Below are 20,079 nucleotides of genomic sequence, written 5' to 3' on the forward strand. Positions count from 1 at the left end.
TGACACTTCTTTCTGAATTTTGAATTACAAATTTTTCAATTTTTTTAATGTTGTAACTGCTAAATAAAGTAATGATACAATATCAAGATGAGTTTCATTTTTCTTGTGTTCTTGGAAAAAAATTATCTCATGCAAAAGAAATAATAATTATATATTATGGGTAGTATATAGTTATTGGGTTCGTCTTTTATAAGTTATTTACATTGAGCTTAAAACGATGTTGTTTTGGGACGAAAATCAAGGTATTTTTGTAATTATAATTTATTTCAGGGTTATAATAGTCTTTTTCATTATAATTTTTTAACTTATCTACGTTCACTGTAGAAACATTAAAGTCATAGTTATAATGGTAAAATTACTTTTTTTGGTCACATTAGTTAACAATATCTGAAAAAAGAGAAAAATAAAACAATTTTAATATTATAATTATATAGTATTTATATATAATTAAATTTTTTTTTGCATGAGATAATTTTTAAGAAAATGATTTCGTATCCAACCTGAACTTTCATACCCTAGGAACAATAATAATATAATATTAACTAACGTTGGGTCACCAAAATCATGCTCTTTTTTGTTTTCCCTGTTTTTTTGTTCTGTTAATTTAGTGTTTCTTTGATTGCTTTCTTTTATTCTACTACAATTATTCCACATACTTCAGATTTTTCTCTTTTCTCCAAATAGAGTCGATTCTTGCACAAGAAACATGTATAAACGATAATCTACTCTATCATTTAATAACTTGCACAGTTGCTACAGCTGCCAGGACACAACTACACTCTCTAATTTCCTCCCGATAGAATCACTAGTTGTAGTAATTGGAACCATGATGGGACGAAAAAAAAAAAAAAAACAAACAATAATAAGATGGAGTAGCCACCAATGTATACTTAATGTAGGATAAAATTGGAAAAAATTCTTTATTGAAGAAAACTAGTCTTTTTGAAATGAAGTTGGGTTTTAAAAATCAATTACAAGAAGATAAAATATTAACACCCTGTGCAAAAAAAAAACAAATATTTTTTCTCACCTTAAAGATGAATTCCAAAAAAAAAAAAAAAACTTCTTAATTGAGAAATGTTATGAGATAACTCTCACTGCTACATATTTCCTGATACAATGTGAAAGTTAAAGTCTCATCGTTTCTTGAAAAATAAATATGGGTTCGTAGATTTTAATTGATTTTTTTTAAATAGCCAATTAATTTCTTATATATATATATATATATGTATATATATATATATATACATATATATGTATATATATATATACATATATATGTATATATATATACATATATATATATGTGTATATATATATATATATATATATATATATATATATATATGTGGATTTATCATCTATCATTTAATATGACCACAAAAAGTTTTCTACACACACAACATTTTGTGGGGCCCGCAGCAAAAATAAAATAAAAAAACTTCGGCACGCAAAACGAATCTCTATAACATAACACAATCACTTTTCTACAACATAACTCTTATAAAACCCTATATATATATATATATATATATATATATATATATATATATATATATTCGGTAAACTCTTATATATTTTTTTAATAAAATAAAACACATGCAACATTAAAAAAATACCTAATTTATTAATTTGCAAGCTAAAATAATAGAAAATGATGAACAACATAGATATGAAAAGATAATTACTTAAAAACAAGAAATAAACAAATTTACAATAAAGGCGACAAAACTTAATGAATGAATCTAGTGGTGTAAACACAATATTATTAAACTCGCTCCGGTTATTGACTCAGTCGAGGTATTGAGTCACTGGTTTAATCAGTAGGTTACTGCTTTAACCGCCTAACCCGGTAAGTATATGTAAGTCTATAATTTATATTAAAAAATTATAAATATACTCAAATACCTGTAAAAAAATGATACCAATTCCAAATATTTTAATATAAAAAACAATAAATTACACATCATTGTCCAACAAAAGATCAATCAAACATATAATACTTGTGATACTGGTGCTTCAGGTTCAGTAGACGACATCTCCAACTATAAATCAAATCAAAATTCACTGCATATTGCATAACCAAGATAATAATTAGTGTTGTAGGTGCATAATATATGTAACTCAATAAGTAACAGATCTCTCAAATATTTCAAAAGAAAACAAATCATTTGTGTGTGTGTGAGTGAAAAAAAAGACATCAATTAATGAGGAAAAAACTTTTTTTTAATGAACCTGGCCGGGTCACCGGTTTTTACTAAAATCCGTCGGGTCACACCGGGTCGTTCCGATTCTATTACCTGGTTGATCCAATATGAAAATCGGACCGATTATATGACCGATTATTGGGTCGACACGATCGGATCGGTCCAATTTTTGTAACATTATGTAAATGAGTCAAGCGCCTTGTCAAAAGCCTACAACCTAATTTGGCTTGGCTTGACTCATTTTAAAATTAATACAAGCATGAACTCATTAGAAGACATCCTTAGAAATCAAGCCACAAGTGTATTTTAGGAGAAAAAACTTCAATGCACTGGAAACACCGAACTCGATGTTTCTTTTCACTAAAAAGGAATTTTATTTTATTTTAGATTTAAAGGAAAATATAAAAAAAGAATAAAATTTAATGACACCGGATCCGGTTTATCTATTTTTTTTCTTAATAATTTTCGTTATTATAATTTTCAGTTAAAAAAAAAATTCTTATCAAAATTGGATGGCCAGAATAATATGATTGAATATCCGAATGAAAATTTGGCTTGCACTTTATGCATTCGTGGACGTGAATATATTTGGTGAAAAGTAGTAGAACTTTTTAAATTCTTAATTAATTTTTTTTCCCATGTGGAAAATTCGGGCACGTGAATGATCTGAATTCTGAAAGCGCCAAAGAAAAAAAAAAGTTTACTTGCACTTTTTCACTTTGAATTTCAGGTTGTCATGGTCAAGAAATATTGGAAGAATCGATATCTGCAATGCCATTTGTTACATGTTGCTGTTGGCAGTCACTTTTCTTCCCCACAGATGGGAACTAATTTTCTATATTATGGGAGTACATACTCCTTCCAAAAATAAAAAATTATGGGATATAGATAGAAATAAATATAAAAATAATGATATGAAAAAAAGTATTATCTTTCAGTATATTTGGTAAAAGATGTCCCTAGTACAATGGGAGTGTCCAAAATATATTCCGCAAAGAGGAAGACTTACATTTCATGGCTGCAAAGCAATTAACTAGTTATAGACTTATTGATATGTACAACTCTTCTTTTTTAAAGACAGAGATGTCTAATCTAATGGACTAACTAGTTTGTTGCTTTTGGATTTAGGTGCCCTCTTTAAAGTATTTATGAGTTAGATATCCTTGAGTCAAGCAAATCACTATGCACAGAAGAACAATAAACGACTTTGTCAAATGGGTGTGTGTGCACAGTGACAACATAACAGCAAGATAGAGCATAACGTACTTGTAGGCTTTACCTCTTATTTATAGAGTTTACCTGTGAATATTGGATTTTGGATCTCCAGTGCTTCTGATAACAGCTCATACCCATATATTATGATGTCATATTAGGATTGGTATCCTTGATGGATATCTTTCCTTAACTATATCTGATTTATATTTGGATTGCCCCTTGTTGGGCTTATCAATAAACGAGTCTCATATATGAGTCCATAACAGTTGCCCCTTAGCCGGGCAGTTTGGGTGTCCAGGTTGCCAAGGTGTAAATATTCCAAATCTTCGTTAATTTTGCATTTGTCCGGATTTCTTCAAAGGTTGTCCGGGTTCTTTGGAAAACCAATCTTGGTTCTTATGATCTCCTCGTGTATGCACTATGGTCGAGTAAACATCCTTTGGCTTTAGCCTTGGATTTCCTTTTGGGAGGTATCCGACTTTCAAAATTCTCGGATTTTATATTAAGGGGTAATATATCTGCCCCCTATCTCGGTAAGTTGAATATTCAACGTACCGAGATATTTTTCATTTCAATCTAACCGGAGTCGCATATGAACTTGAATTGCTTCATTTCCAATTGATGAGTTGCCCCAAGGTTCATCTGTTTGGTAACTGGGTTCGGTAAATCTTGCCATCGCTTGCTGTGTGTAGATGCTCATTTATAGGAACCCGGCTAAGGTTCCTGATATCACGGTTGTTCACACAATTATATTTTTGTAATTAAATTTATATTTACCGCAACAATGATGCAATTTTTATGCATGGTGACTTTTGCATTCATTAGCGTGTTGCACGTAACTTATGTCGTCTTCGTGTTTCGTGTGCATTAAATGCATTGGTCATTTCAGGTACCTAATCATTACCTTTTAGGTGTAATGACTTTTGTTCCCCTGACCTTTCCCGTTCGAAAACCGTTGCGATTATGTATGGGAGTATATATATTCCCTTTTTTCCTTCTTCTTCTTTTACATTTGCTATTTTGATGAAGGGCTTGTTTTGCATTCTGCTCTTTGATCTTCATCTTTTTGAGAGCTTAAATTACAGCGTACTCCAAAAAATCTTTTCATTTAGGTACTTCCTCTCACGATTGAATCTTTCATGTATTTGAATGTTCTTGGAGATTTGTAGTGTTTAGCTTTCTGCACCTGCACTCTGAGTCTTTTATGCACCTTTCTGGGTAGTTTTCAAATCTTTTTGAATCTCTTCAAATATTGTTTTGAGTTTTCTTAGCATTTCATGGCGTATATACGTGTTTTCAATTTGGAGATTTTGGGTACATTACCCCTAAATCTCTGTCCTCCTCTATCCCGAAGTTTAAAATTATTGTCACTTCTTTCCCTTTTTATCAATGAGGGGAAAAAAGAATCCCACGTCAGTTGTTTGTGATGAAGGAAAGAAGCAAGATGAATTCGAAGTACTGAAAAAGATCCCACTTGGGGCTCGGTTCTGGTTGTGGGGGATGTCTGACCGAAGAAGAAGAACGCGAAGCAATGCTTCATGGTTATCGTGGTGGAGGCACCAAGAAAAGATCCGGGTTGTCTAACCACGGTATTAATGAAAACCCTACTGGACGGGGTCGAGGTTCTTCCAAACGGGGTATAGGTCGTCCTTTTGTAAACAGACATATCCCCCAATATTTTCCCCGAACTAGTCAAACCCTTCCGAGGTCACTTCCCATCCAAACTCGAATGTATCATCTTCTTCCCATGTTCCTCCCAAATCCTCAAAGCCTCAGCAAATCGGCCCCTGTTATTCTTGTGTCTTCTTAAGTTATAAGCTCATAGAGAGAGGGTGTGACTTTTTAACTGAGTCTACCTTGTCGAGTTATCACCATGGAGATGTTCCGGGATCTACCCGTGCTTCTAGTAATGCAAATGATCTGATTTCAATCTTGGAGAAATCTGCAACTTCATCAACTAGTGATTCTTCTACTAATAGCTTTTTTGATTCAGGTATGCTCATCCATTTCTTCTAATTATACTTCTCCTTGTTTTAGGTATTTATGGCGTCATCTCCATCAGAGATTATAGAGGAGTCTCGCTCTGCTGAGTCAGATTCCGAGTCTCCTTCTGCCGCCTTAATAGCCTAGTATCTATGGGTAACTTAAGAAGTATTGATTACTACCTCCGAGATGGATGCGGAGGATGTAATGGAGCTCAATGTCGGCAACATAGAAAATTACGACATCATTCCTCCCCAGAATGATGAGTCGATTTGCTCAGGGAGGAATCCATATGAGCCTTTTTTCTTCTTCTTTTACTGAGATCTCGTTACCAAGCTCGACATTCGATTCCCTTTAACCAAATTTCATATTTGTTTTGTAAACCATTTTTATATAGCCTTTTCTGAACTCCACCCTAATGGTTGGGGCTTTGTTAAAGCGTTTGAACACTTCTATGCCTACCTTACTTTGCCTTGCACAGTCTCTGTCTTCTTTTTCTACTTTCAAGCTATTATGTCCCGTACTGCCGTGAACCACCGCAAAGGAATGGTGGGCCAATATCTGAGGTCACCCTTTACGCAAAATTTTCCATGTTTATTCTAATTCTTTCAAGAACTTTAAGGAAAAATTCTTTAAGGTTGCTGCACAACCTGAAAAAGAGCCCTGGTTCCTGTTGCGATTATGGCAAGTATACCGTTCGTTTCAAGTAATAAAAGTGGAAGTAAAGTATCGTCCCTCGAGGATTAATGCACCAAGTATTATTATAACTAGTTGATATGCCTCCAGCATATATAGTTTTCTAAGTTAAAAAGAGCAAGGATTTAATCCACTTTGAAAGAAAAATGCTTAAATTTGTTATAAAGTTGATAAACAATGCTTAATTCTTCTCTCATTGAATTTCTGTTGTTTTTCTAGGAAAAAGAGTGAGAAAAGAACGTGTTATTAAGTACCAGAGAAAGTAAGCGCAGAAAATTTCTCAGAAAATAGAGCGAGCTGATAAAATTACCTCGCTCATTTGCTCGAACTAGCGAGCAATTGAGCGAGCTGATAAAATTACCTCATCAGTTTTCTCGAACGAGTGAGCAATTGATGGAGCGGATAAAATTACCTCGCCAGTTTTCTCGAACGAGCGAGCAGCTGAGCGAGCAGCGTCGTAAATGGAGGCCTATGGATATTTTATTAAAAAGGATGACCTAGAGTTATTCTATTCATTATCTTTGCCTGGAGACTTTGGAGGAGATCAAGAAATTGAGGGAATTCTTGGAGGCTTACACTAGAGATCAAGATTTCAGAGAAAGTGAAGATTGAAGACCTCTTATTCTTCTTCTTCTTCTTCTTCTTCTTTATCTTTTCTTTCATCTTACGAATTCTTTTTACTTCTTTGTTGTGTTTAAGTCAGACATGTCTGGCTAAATTTCTTTTGTAGTTAGGATCATGGATTCGACGTGACTCCTATTTGTGGTTCAAATTTGTTTCTTTAATAAATTGTTTCAGTTATTTGCGTTTTACCTTGCATGAATTTCTATATCCTTGTATGAATTTCTATATCCTTGTATGAATTGATTACTCTTACAGAGATTTAAGGGTTAGACCTCACAATAGACATATTGAGATTTTAATCCTGACAGGGGTAAAATAAAAATTCTTACATGATCTAGACATAGGCTTGCTTGAGTTGTAGACTTAATAATTCATTGTGTCTGATGCTTATTCTACGAGGAATTACTAAGACATTAGGATTCTAATTAGAGTAAAGGGTTAAAGTCACTGAGACATTTGAATTTAACCAAATATTTTTAGGAGATGAATTGTCTGAAATATCTGAGATGAATTATTATTGAATTTAATTTAAATTACTCTAGGAGGATCTAAGGTAAAGTGTGTCCTGACTACAGTTTCTTATTACAGTTCTTTTCTCATAATCATTCTTTACGTTCTTGAATGCTCTTGATTTTCATTGCAATTAATTTCAATTATTTTTCTTTTAATTCAAAATCTATTTTCTAACCAAAATTGGATTGTCCAAATTAAAGGGAATATTTAGGATAATACTTGGTGCTTTAATTCTCGTGGGATGATACTCTACTCACACTTTATTACTTGAAACGATCGGTATACTTGCAGTTGCGAAATCGACAAGTATACCGTTCGTTTCAAGTAATAAAATGATAGGTAAAGATCGTTCCCTCGAGGATTAATGCACCAATGACTAATTTTAACTATTCCCTTTTTAATTGGAAAAGAAATAAGTTTTGATTGTGAAATTGATTGGTTGTTGTAATTTAAAAACAGAATTTTAAAGACAATAAGAATTAAAAGCATGCAAGAATATCAAGAAAATATGAGAGTTATGAAAATTTGTAAAAGGACTGTAGCCAGGATGCACTTCACCTTTGATCCTCCCTTATATTCCTATATTGTATTTTATAATTAACTAATTTGTTTACTCAGACAATTCATTATTTCCCTATAAATTAGTTCAACCCTAATGTCTTAGTGATTTCAACCCTTTAATCCAATTAGAATCCTAGTGTCCTAGTAATCCCTCTAGAATTAAGCATTAAGCAAATGAATTAAAACTCTGCATTCTATGTAAGCCTATGTCTAGGTCATGCACAAATTGTTATTCTACCGTTGTCCAGATGAAAACCCCAATATGTCTATTGTGAGCCCTAACCCTTAAAGCCTTATAATTAGAGTGATCAGTTCTAATCAGGATATGAAAAAATTATCACAGGCAGAATAAAATAAACTAAACTAATTAACTTATAAAAATAGTATAGGAAATATAAAGGATTCACATCGGGTTTGTGATCCCAACTACAAAAAGAAATTAGCCAGACATATTCATGTTTGACTTAAACAAATTCAAATAAGAAAAGTTGTTCATAAAAGAAAAAGAAAAGAAGAAGAAGATGAAAGATCAATGGTCTTCAGTCATCAACTTCGATGGAATCCTGATCTCCAGCGCGAGTCTCCAAGAATCTCTTAATTCTCTGTGCTCACGATTCTCTCCAGCCAAAGATGTCTGTCTCTGAGGGTCTGAGTCTCTATTTATAGACTCTGTACCCTTGCTTAGAAGTCTTGATCAAATCTTCATCGTGTATCTGGTCCAATCCTCCTGATATAGTCTGAGATAGGATTTAAAACTATCACGTGCCTCCCGCGCTACTAGCGCCAGTTTCGCGCTACTAGCGTGGGAGTTTTATTGAGCATACAGCAGGCTCGCGCTATTAGCGTGGTTCTCGTGCTAACAGTGCGGTTGGCATGAATGGCTGGCGCTGCTAGCGCTAGTGCCACGCTAGTAGTGTGGAGGTTCTGTCTTAAGAAGTTCTTCTGGCGCTACTAGCGCCAGTGCCGCGCTAATAGCGCGAGCCTGAGACTTGTGATTCCAATTTGAGCTTCTTTTTGTCCCATTTTCCTACAAAATTATAAGAAAATCAGTGACAAAATATCTGATTGAGATTTATCCATTTAATAATAATTCTAGCTCTTTTTATTCAAGATTGATCAAGATTCTTTATCTTTTTGGCTTAAAATCATATATATGCTGGAGGCATATCAAACAATTTCCAGATTTGAACGTTGTTGTCCTCAGTAATGTACTAGATCAAAGTAGAAACAAGGATGAATTCTGTGGAAAGAAAACATGGAACACAATTATCTCAAGAGATCAGACTGCTATGCATGTATAACTTCATTGTTGAAAAACTCTAAACAATGCTTTTCGGTTTTATCAAGAAATTCAGATCGTAACTTGCACGTTCCTCACTGGAGAAATATGTAACTCTCATCACTCTAGTGTTTGGATGGTTTCACACTCACTCCATTAGTGTAGTAGTAATTCCATAGGCTTGATCATATTCTCAACTCCCAGAGATTCAGGGACCCATTTGACATGCATAGATTGATTAAAAGGTCTTGAAAGATTATAACTTGGCTTGGTTTGGGGGTAAGAATCTTTTGGACAGAGGCTGATTAATTTGTGAGACTGAAATACTGAGATTTTTGACAATACTTTCTTCTCAGTCTTTAATTCTGTCATTTTTCGTCAGTTCAGGATTCTTATTCCCTTTTTCACTACCTTTTTATTTTCTTTCCTTGTTTGCAGATGTTTTTTTTCTTTTCTCTTTTGAACCTCATTTTTGCAGACCATTCTTATTTTTCCTTTTTCAACTTACTTAAATTTTTCTTTTTGAGAAGTACCTTGATTTTTCTTTTCATCAGCATTTCAATCTCTTTCAAGGTGTGTCAATGGAGAAATAATTAAATAACTTTCACCAGGTTTTTGAATATTTTGGTCTAAGGCTTAACAATGAAAAAATTTCTTCTAGGTAGGCTATTTGGCCCTAAGTTAACAAGAATAAACATGTCTTTATCATGTCAGTAATACATGCAAGCTAGAGAAATAGTTCAAGTTCTAGAAAACTACTACAGTGAGGCCTTTTGAAAAAAAATTACTATTTAGGCTCAATCCTCACAGATATAATTCAAGCTAGAATCCAATTTCAAAATTTCACATCAAGCATTATCTAACAATTATTCATCAAAGCAGTTATACAAACGAGAAATCATCACTCTCAGATTATCTAAAAATTTAATGCTCCACAGAAATCACATGTGCTTCTTATGATTGAATCTAATTAATTACTGAGTAAGCTTTTGCAAAATCTAGGAACGCTTGTTCAGGAATTTATTAATATTTTTTTTTTCTAAAAAAAATTGAATTAAAAATAGCAAAAAACAAACAAATAAAAATAAAAAAATTTGAAAGGTTAAGATGTCTCCCCTTTTTAACAGAAATTTTTTTTGTTAGACTCATCTGTTGTGCAATTCCGCAGTTAGCAGTTATCACATGTAGTATGCGCCCAATTCCCAGATTTAGAATGTTGTTGTCCTTAGCAATAAACTAAACTAGTCGTGTGAAGCTACTTCTGCACAGGTGAAACACACACACACACACACACACACACACACACACACACACACACACACACACACACACACACACACACACACACACACACACACACACACACTTGTTAAACATCAACCAGAATAATCCTAACAGTAAAATGTAGAAAGAGACATAACCAAATCAAAATACCAAAACAACAAAATAAAGAAAAATCCTAAAGTCAAGATAAATGGTGAAGTGTGTGACATCATGGCGCTCTAAGCGCGAATGTCGCACTTATAGCATGAATATTCTCTGGGATTCTGGCTCTGATAGCGCCACCTTGGCGCTGACAGCGTGAACTAACTGTGAAAATTGTAATTACTGGCACTGGCAGCGCCAGTTTCGCGCCCTAAGTGCGGACTGCTCGATCATGAAGTATCTGGTGCTCATAGCGCCAGTTTCGCGCCCTCAGCGCTTGTGGCGCTACTAGCGCCAGGTTGGCGCTGATAGCGCCAATTCCCAAATTTATGCTTTTTCACCTGTTGTCATTATTTCCAACATTTACCTAACTTTCTAAAATTGAAACTACCTAATCAAAATTAAATAAATGAAAATGAGTTTTGGGTTGCCTCCCAATTAGCGCTTGTTTAACGTCACGAGCCTGACGTACCCCTTGTGATTATGGTGGTTGGAAGCATGTTACCATTGATGACCTAGTCTTTTTGGTCCAGTATTGTGTCCTTCCATGATCATATGCATGTAGATGAGGAGGAGGGTTCTCAGGAACTTTAAACTTAGTTTTCACAAGTTTTTCTATACTCTTGAGCTTTTCCATCTTAGCCATTGGCTTGCTTTCTTCATGCTTCTGATGGACTTCCTTCTTGTTCCCTTCCTCAACCTTTTTCTCCGCAATATAGTTAACTTGATCTTTAGGTTGAGATGCAGGAAATGGGGCTTCATTTGTACCTTGAATGTTAGGGCTTCATTTGTGCATGACCTAGACATAGGCTTACATAGATTGCAGACTTTTAATTCATTTGCTTAATGCTTAATTCAAGAGGGATTACTAGGACACTAGGATTCTAATTGGGTTAAAGGGTTGAAATCACTAAGACATTAGGGTTCAACTAATTTATAGGGAAATAATGAATTGTCTAAGAAAACAAATTAGTTAATTATAAAATAATATATAGGAATATAAGGGAGGATCAGAGGTGAAGTGCATCTTGCTACAGTCCTTTTACAAATTTTCATAACTCTCATATTTTCTTGATATTCTTGATATTCTTGCATGCTTTTAATTCCTATTCTCTTTAAAATTCTGTTTCTAAATTACAACAACCAATCAATTTCACAATCAAAACTTATTTCTTTTCCAATTAAAAAGGGAATAGTTAAAATTAGTCATTGGTGCATTAATCCTCGAGGGAACGATCTTTACTTATCATTTTATTACTTGAAACGAACGGTATACTTGCCGTAATCGCAACAAGTTTTTGGCGCCGTTTCTGTGGATTAAATTACGACAATATTATTTATAATTTTCGATCCTTGAGATTGGACGTTATTTTTATTTTTATTAATATGATTTCTCTTGTTTATGCAAGGTTCAGTAAATTCCGCTTCTCTGCTATTTGATCCTGAGATTGAGACGACTGCAAAGAAGAACATGAAGCTTACTAAACAAAAGAAACAAGAAGAGTCTTCCAGTTCACAGCCAAGAGCGGAACCAAACTAGATGGTTGGCAATAATCCTCAACGTACTCCAGAAGCTCTGATTGATGCGTTTCTCACGTCGAGCTTGACGAGACCAAACTCAAGCATAACAAAGCCAACATTTGAGGCTAACAACTTCGAGATCAGTCGGCTTTGGTAACTTTGGTCCAACAATCCCAATTCTCAAGAGATGATTTGGAGAATCCACATGCTCATCTGGAGAAGTTCTTGATGATATGTGATACCATCAAATGGAATGGGGTGTCCGATGATGCACTGAGGATTCAGTTGTTCCTTTTTTCTCTCAAAGAGGAAGCATTCGACTAGTTAGAACAACAGCCAGCAAACAGCATCAGTACCTGGGAAGACTTGGCTGCCAAGTTTTTAGCTCAGTCTTCCCAATGACAAAATACAACAGGTTGGTGAATGAGATCACCAATTTTATGCAACCTGAAGGAGAAACTCTTTGTGCTTCATGGAAGAGATTTAAAAAACGACTGAGAAGATGTCCTCAGTATGAGTTGCAACCTGGGGAAAAGGTCCGTATATTTTTCAATGGAATCACTCCTTCCTCAAGGATGGTTATCAATGCTGCAACTAGAGATTCTATAAGACAGAAAACACCAACTTAAGCCTTGGCGCTATTCAAATCCATGGCAGCACTTGAGAATGAAAGCATTACAACACAACCTAAGAGAGGATTTCTTCAACTGGAGAACAATGATGCAATCTTAGCCGAGCAGAAACTCATCGCTCAGCAAATTGATATTATGAATAGCAAATTTGAAAAATTTCAAGCTTCTGTAGTTCAAGCTCAACCAGTAGCATGTGAGTATTGTAAAGGAGAGCATAAGACTAATGAGTGTAATGCACTCATAAGAGCAGATCCAATCCAAGTAAATGGGATCTGGTATGATCTAAGAGCTTAGCACAATCTTCCAAGGAGTAAGAACAATGCCCTTGGGAATACTTTCAACCCTAAATGGAAGAATCATGGGGGTCTTGATTACAAGTCATCACAGTATTTGCAACCTCCACCAATCCCACAGAGTCATACTTCTGAATTAGAAAAGACATTAATGCAATTGACCAAGACTTCTACAGAATATATACAGAGCACTGATGCCTTCAGGAGTGATACAACCATATTCATGCAAGACACCAGATCCGCTTTTAGGAATCAAGAAGCATCTATAAGGAATATCGAAACTCAAATTAGGCAGTTGTCAAGACAAGTAGCTGAGAGAAATCAAGGAACATTCCCCACTGACACCATAGTCAACCCGAGCGAGGATCTAGAAAAAGTGGAAGCTTCTATAAGCAAGAATGAGCAAAATCAAGAAGACAAGGAAGAAGCCAAGGAGCAGCCTCCTAAAGTTCAAAAGAAGCAATGGGATTTCTCACGATTTGAGAAACCTCCATATCCTATGAGGCTTAAGCAACATCAACAAAGAAAGCAATTGTCTAAATTTTTAGATATTTTTAAGGAATTGCAAATTGACATTCCTTTTGCAGAAGCTCTAGAGAAAATGGCATTCCTGAAGGAGACATTATCTAAGAAGCGGAATCTCACAGAGGATGAACCTGTTATATTAACAGAGGAGTGCAGTGCAATCATACAGAAAAACTTGCCTCCAAAGTTGAAGGATCTAGGGAGCTTCAGTATTCCATGTACCATTGGCAAGACGACTATAGAGAAAGTCTTATGCGATCTTGGTGCTAGCATTAATGTGATGCCACTAACCTTAATGAAGAAGATGGGAATTAATGAAGTGAAGTCAACTAAGATGAATGTTCAATTGGCCGACCACTCAATAAAGCAAGCACATGGTATTGTGGAAGATGTGCTCGTCAAGGTAGATAAATTTCTAATATCTGTTGATTTTGTTATTCTTGACATTGATGAAGATGCCAGTGTGCCTATGATCTTCGGGAGGCCATTCTTAGCAACCTCAGGAGCGCTAATCGATGTACCTAAGGGTGAGTTGATAATGCGCGTGGATGGAGAACGAGCAACATTCAAGGTACTTACAAATGAAGCTCTATTGCTTACATCTCAACCTAAAGATCAAGTTAACTACATTGCAAGGAAAAAGTTTGAGGAAGGGAACAAGAATAAAATCCATCAACCGTATGAAGAACGCAAGCCAAAGGTTAAGATAGAAAAACTCAAAAGCAAGGAAAAGCATGTTAAGACTAAGTTTAAAGTTCCTGAGAACCCTCCTCCTCATCCACATGCATATGAGTATCACCATGGCAGGACACAAATTCTGAGCAAGGGTATGGTGTCGTCACTGAGCCCGAGCTACTAGCCACATGATCACATAGGGTATGTCAGGCTCGTGACGTTAAACAAGTGCTACTTGGGAGGTAACCCAATGAATTTTTATTATTCATTTTTATTTTATTTCCTTTCCTTTATTTTTAGTTTTAATTTCTATTTTGATGTTTTTGATTTCTTCTTAGGATCATGTTGAGACATTTTGGATATGTGTATGTCCTCTGCTATATTTTTCTAGTTTATTCTGTTCTAATGTTTAACAAGTGTGTATGTTACACCTGCGCAGAAGTTTTATTCTTCGACTAGTTTAGCTTTATTGCTGGGGACAACAATTTTCTAAATCTGGGAATTGGGCGCATCATATGCGATATTGAGGAATCACACAGAGAGGACGTCTAACAGAAACTTTTTTCTAATTCAGGGGAGATATCCTAACCTCTTGTCTCAAATTTTTAATTTTTTTAAGTTATTTTTCTTCTTAGTAGTAATAATTCTCTAAAAGGCATGCCTAGATGTTCATTAACTACTCAATCAATAAGTTGATTAAACCTTAGAGAGCATATGTGATATTTTGTGGTAATGCACAATGAATAATTGTCATGATATTGCATTGGAAGTGCCTGAGTTATTATTGCTCGTTTGGTTGATTTTCTTGTTGAGAATTGTTAGACAATACTTGATATGAAATGAAGATTTAGATTCTAGCTTGATTACTTAGCCTGTGAGGTTTGAGCCTATACAATAAATTTTTTTTTTTGAGAGACCTCATTGTGATAGTACTCTAGAACTTGATCTTTTTCTCTGTGATATATGCATGATTTGAAATGATAAAGGCAAGTTTATTCTTGTTAACCACTTAGCCAAATAGCTTACCTGAAAAGTTTTCCATTGCTAGCCCCTTTGAGCCTTAGACTAATTTTTCTTGATAAATTTTCCCATAAATTACTTAGCCTATATCCCTATTGACTCACCCTTGAATGAGATTTCAACACTGATTAGTAAAAATTCAAGGTAAAGTTCTTATAGAAGTTAAGTGATTATAAAGGAAAAAGTTGTATTCAAAGGAAAGAAAGAAAGTGATGAAAATATATGCAGCAGTGGAAAAGTACAGAAAAATGGTGAAAAAGGAATGAAAAATCTTGATTTGAAAAGAAGAAAAACAGTTAAAAATATTGTTTGAGTTATGAACGAACCTTGAAGCAAATATACTTTAGGAGGATCTAAGGTGAAGTGTATCCTGGCTACAGGTTCTTATTACAGTTCTTTTCTCATAATCATTCTTTACGTTCTTGAATGCTCTTGATTTTCATTGCAATTAATTTCAATTATTATTTTTTAATTCAAAATCTATTTTCTAAACCAAATTGGATTGTCCAAATTAAAGGGAATAGTTAGGATAATACTTGGTGCTTTAATCCTCGTGGGACGATACTCTAGTCACACTTTATTACTTGAAACGTTCGGTGTACTTGCCGTAATCGCAACACTGGTCCCCTTAATTTGGAAAATTCAGTTTGGTTTAGAAAATATATTTTTAATTAAAATAAAAGTAATTAAAATTAAATGCAGTGAAAATCAAGAACATTCAAGAATAATCAAGAACACAAGAAAAGATATGAGTAAAGAATGTAAGGAAACTATAGCCAGGATACACTTCACTTTTGATCCTCCTCTATAAATCTAAATTAATTCTTATAATTAATTAACTTAATATTTCAGATAATTCATCTTTATCAAATCAATTAGTTAAAACCTAATGTCTTATTGTGTTTAACACTTTAACCTAATTAGAACCCTAGTGTCCTAGTAATCCTTCTTGGATCTAGCATTAAGTGGATGAATTAAAAAAATCTGCAATTCATACAATCCTCTGTCTAGATCATGCACAAATTGTTATTTTACCCTTGTCAGAATTAAAACCCCAATATGCCTATTGTGAACTCTAACCCTTAAAATCCTATAAAATTGATCAGATGTAATAAGGATATAGAAAAATTCATTCAAGATAAAATAAAACTAACTGAATTAAAACAATTATATTTTTTTTAGAAAATATAAAGGATTCACATTGGATCCATGATCCTAACTACATAAGAAAACTAGTCAAACATAGTTGGCTTAAACAAAACAAAAAAAAATAAAAAGAAGAAGAAATCATGAAGAAGAATAAGAATAAGAAGAATCAATGTTGCTCAGTCTCCTTCAAGCTCTTCTCTCTGTCTCCAACTCTGGTATCCGGTGTTCTCTTCCTTCTTCTCGATCTGCTTGCCTCTGTCGAATTCCCTTTGAGTTTTCAAGAGTTTCCTTTTTATAGTGATGAAACTATATCTTTTAATTTTCCATAATATCTTCAATGGAATCTTCACTAGAATCTCCAATCATATCTTTAATCAAGTCCTTAAAATCTTCCCTTTTATTTTTAAAGAAAAACTTTCCTTAAAAATATTCAAAGGAAGATATAAGATCTTCAATGATTTAGAAATCTAAAGCAAATCCACTTGAGCTCTCCAATTTATCTTTTGAGCTGAAAATTACTACAAAATATAAGAATTTTTATGAGAATATTATTGAGAATAAAATAACAATTTAATTATAATTCTCATAACTTTTAATTACTTTTAAATCAATTTCATGCTCATATTGACCTTAATATATAGTAAATTGGAGACTCATCAATTCCTTCATTCATCTGATTCAGAGGATGCAGAGGGAATATTTCCCTTATACTGGTCTTCTGACCATTACAATTTTGCTCCTTCTAGCTACCGCTTCAAGGAGACCAAGTTGATTTATGATGAGATTAATGCGGCTATTTCCATGGCTGCATATGTCAAATCGCATGGCCACACTAGCGTGGCATCTCTCATTTTCAAATTTCAGGAGGATTTGGATTTGGAAATGAGTATGTTTTCTCTGATATTCATTTACTTGGTTTTCACAATGTAATATCCCATTTTAACAAAGTTTGGAGAGGTTACAATATTCTCAGTCTAGCTTCGTATACTAGAAATTGCATAAATAATTTCCAAATGAAGTGATATGGTAACTAATATTCCCACCCAATAAAAAAAGCTGCACTCTCTTCATGTTATAAATTTGGACAAATCATTAATATACATCATTTCCTTTTCTTTTTTATAAATAAATTTAGAAGACCTTTATTTAAATAGTCACATTATGCTTAGCCCATTCAGTTCAGATTAAACTGAGTAAATTGATTCAAAATATAATTAAAATATAAAAAGGAAAATAGAGATGTTAATCACAAAGAGAAAATGCCATTTTTATGGAGATTATTTGTCGAAAATGATGAAAATTCCAATTTTTGACAAAATTATTGACGGACTTTTTTGACGGAATTTTATATTTCATCAAAAAATTTCGACATATTTTATTTCTGACAAATATTTTTGATAGAATATTCTTTGGTCGAAAATTTCGACCTAAAGGATTCTTTCTAAATTTTTTATGGAATCTATATTCCGTAAAAAATTTCAACAATATTTTCTTCTTCCCAGCTATCGATAGAAAAGATTTCATTTGCAATTTTGACAGAATCCATTTTTTGTCAAATTTTTTTGAAGAAACATGTTTTTTGTCGAAAGTTTTTGATGAAATTTTTGAAGGAATTTATTTTTAATGGAAAGATTCCGTCAATGAAAATGACCAAAACGGTTCCGTCTTTAATTCCCGTCTCTATTTTTTCATAGAATTTATTTTTGTCTTTATTTTTTATGGAATATATTTTCGGTCCAAAATTCCATCACTAATTTTGATGATTTTTTTTCGTCGATAATTGAGACTTTTCTAGTAGTGGTTCTACTATAATTAAATATTTCAAGAGATAGGTTATTTTACTCACCTTTTATTTATGTCTACCAATCTTCAATATCGTTAGATTAGAATCTCAAAAGGAGGGAGAATCATTATTATTTGTGAATCATTATTTTGGCATAATGCTTTTGGAAGTATTTTTTCTTTTTTTAAGAATTCTCTATTGGTGTATTGAAAATCCAACTAACTCGGTTTGGGTTTTTGAACCCATATAGATGACTCTCTAAGCCTCTATGTTTGACATGTATTTTTTAATAACATTTTATTATTTTTTAATTAAATAATATTTAGAGTTGTGGTATAGCTTTAGTTATTGTACTATTTTGACTTTCCATCAATTTAAACGCACAGAAGAAACAAAAGAAATAAATAATCATAATTTATATTTTACATAATGTTGTATGCCATTTTTTTAAGGCTTGATATGTATTGTTGTATTTTTTAAAGACAAGTCAGACTAAACTTATACTTTGACTTGTATACTTGATTTAATCTAACTCATTTACACCTCTAAATAATTAAGCCAACGTAATTATTCAAAAGCCAAATTATGAGAAACCACCCCATTAATTCTGCCTTAGAAGTTTTTTATTATAGTAATACATAACCTATACTTTGGATTAAGAACACTAATGTTTAAATCTCTTTTTGGTTATTTATGCACACGAGGATCAACACTTTAAATAAGAGAAAGAGAGAATAAAAATGTTTGATCTTATAATGTGGGACTTGAATGCATTCTTGGGGAGGGGGCTGAACCTTTAGCCATCACTGACCCCCGTACTCCGGATTAGTCCTATAGCCGGCTCAAAGAGTCGAAGCTTGTGGGGATACCGGAGGGAGCCAACTCGCCTCAAAGAGGTAATTAGGGTTGGGTAACTCCAAAAAAAAAAGAAAAAAAAAAAGAAAAACGTTGGATCTAGACACTTTAATGACAATGGATCCGGTTTATATCTTTTTCTTTAAAAAAAATAAAATAATTTTTGTTATTAATATTTTCAATCAGAAAAAAGTCTTATCAATACTGGATGCTGAGAATGATATGATTGAATATGCGAATGAAAATTTTGCTTGAACTTTTTGCATTCGTGGACGTGAATATATTTGGTGAAAAGTAGTAGAACTTTTTTAATTTATAATGAATTTATTTTTCCATTTGGAACATTCGGGCACGTGAATACCTCATCATACCCATAACCAATTGTATCAGCTAATGATCTGAAATCTGAAAGAGCAAAAGAAAAGAAAAGAAAAGTTTACATGAACTTTTTCACTTTAAATTTGAGGTTGTCATGGTCAAGAAATATTAGAAGAATCTATATCTGCAATGGCATTTGTTACATGTTGCTGTTGGCATTCACTTTTTCCCCCAGAGAGGAAGATTCACATTTCATGGTTGCAAAGCAATTAACCAGAGTTATAGACTTATCGCTATGCACAACAAAATTTGGAGAGGTTGTTTATCAAAAAAAAAAAAAAAATTGGAGAGGTTACAGTATTCTCAGTTTAGCCCCGTTTACTAGAAATTGCATAAATATTTCCATATAATATTCCCACCCAATAAAAAAAGAAAAAAGCTGCACTCTCTTCGTGTCATGAATTCGGACAAATCACTAATATACATAATTTTCTTCTTCTTGTTTTATAAACAAATTTAGAAGACCTTTTATTTTAATATTCATACTATGCTTAGCCCATTCAGTTCAGATTAAACTGATTCAAAATAGAATTAAAATATAAAAAGGAAAATAGATCTTTTCTACAATAATTAAATATTTTAATTCATATTTATTATTTGTGAATCATTATTTTGGCATAATACTTATGGGAGTATTTTGATTTTAAGAATTCTCTATTGGTTCATTGAAAATCCAACTCACTCGGTTTGAGTTTTGTTGAGCCCATATAAGGACGACTCTCGTAGCAATTATTTTTTCTATTCT

General features: G+C 33.3%; 1 protein-coding gene across 1 annotated transcript; it reads left to right on the forward strand.

Annotated features, from left to right (window-relative positions):
• Positions 1-12,674: 12,674 nt before the first annotated feature.
• Positions 12,675-14,333, forward strand: LOC133303150 (uncharacterized). Its single transcript, XM_061503027.1, has 4 exons — positions 12,675-12,917; positions 13,011-13,397; positions 13,509-13,877; positions 14,001-14,333. The coding sequence occupies exons 1-4, from the start codon at positions 12,675-12,677 to the stop codon at positions 14,331-14,333; spliced, it is 1,332 nt and encodes a 443-aa protein (XP_061359011.1).
• The last annotated feature ends 5,746 nt before the right edge of the window (positions 14,334-20,079 follow it).

This window comes from Gastrolobium bilobum, unplaced genomic scaffold (genome assembly GCF_033153095.1).
Source record: "Gastrolobium bilobum isolate Gb01-03AN ecotype WA unplaced genomic scaffold, APGP_CSIRO_Gbil_v1 utg10432, whole genome shotgun sequence".
In the NCBI taxonomy this organism is placed as follows: Eukaryota; Viridiplantae; Streptophyta; class Magnoliopsida; order Fabales; family Fabaceae; genus Gastrolobium; species Gastrolobium bilobum.

Coding starts and splice junctions, on each gene's coding strand:
- LOC133303150 (XM_061503027.1), top strand. CDS start 12,675: ATGGCAGCACTTGAGAATGAAAGCATTACAACACAACCTAAGAGAGGA. Junction 12,918..13,010: donor TAAGAGCAGATCCAATCCAA/GTAAATGGGATC, acceptor CCTAAATGGAAG/AATCATGGGGGTCTTGATTA. Junction 13,398..13,508: donor CCAAGGAGCAGCCTCCTAAA/GTTCAAAAGAAG, acceptor GATATTTTTAAG/GAATTGCAAATTGACATTCC.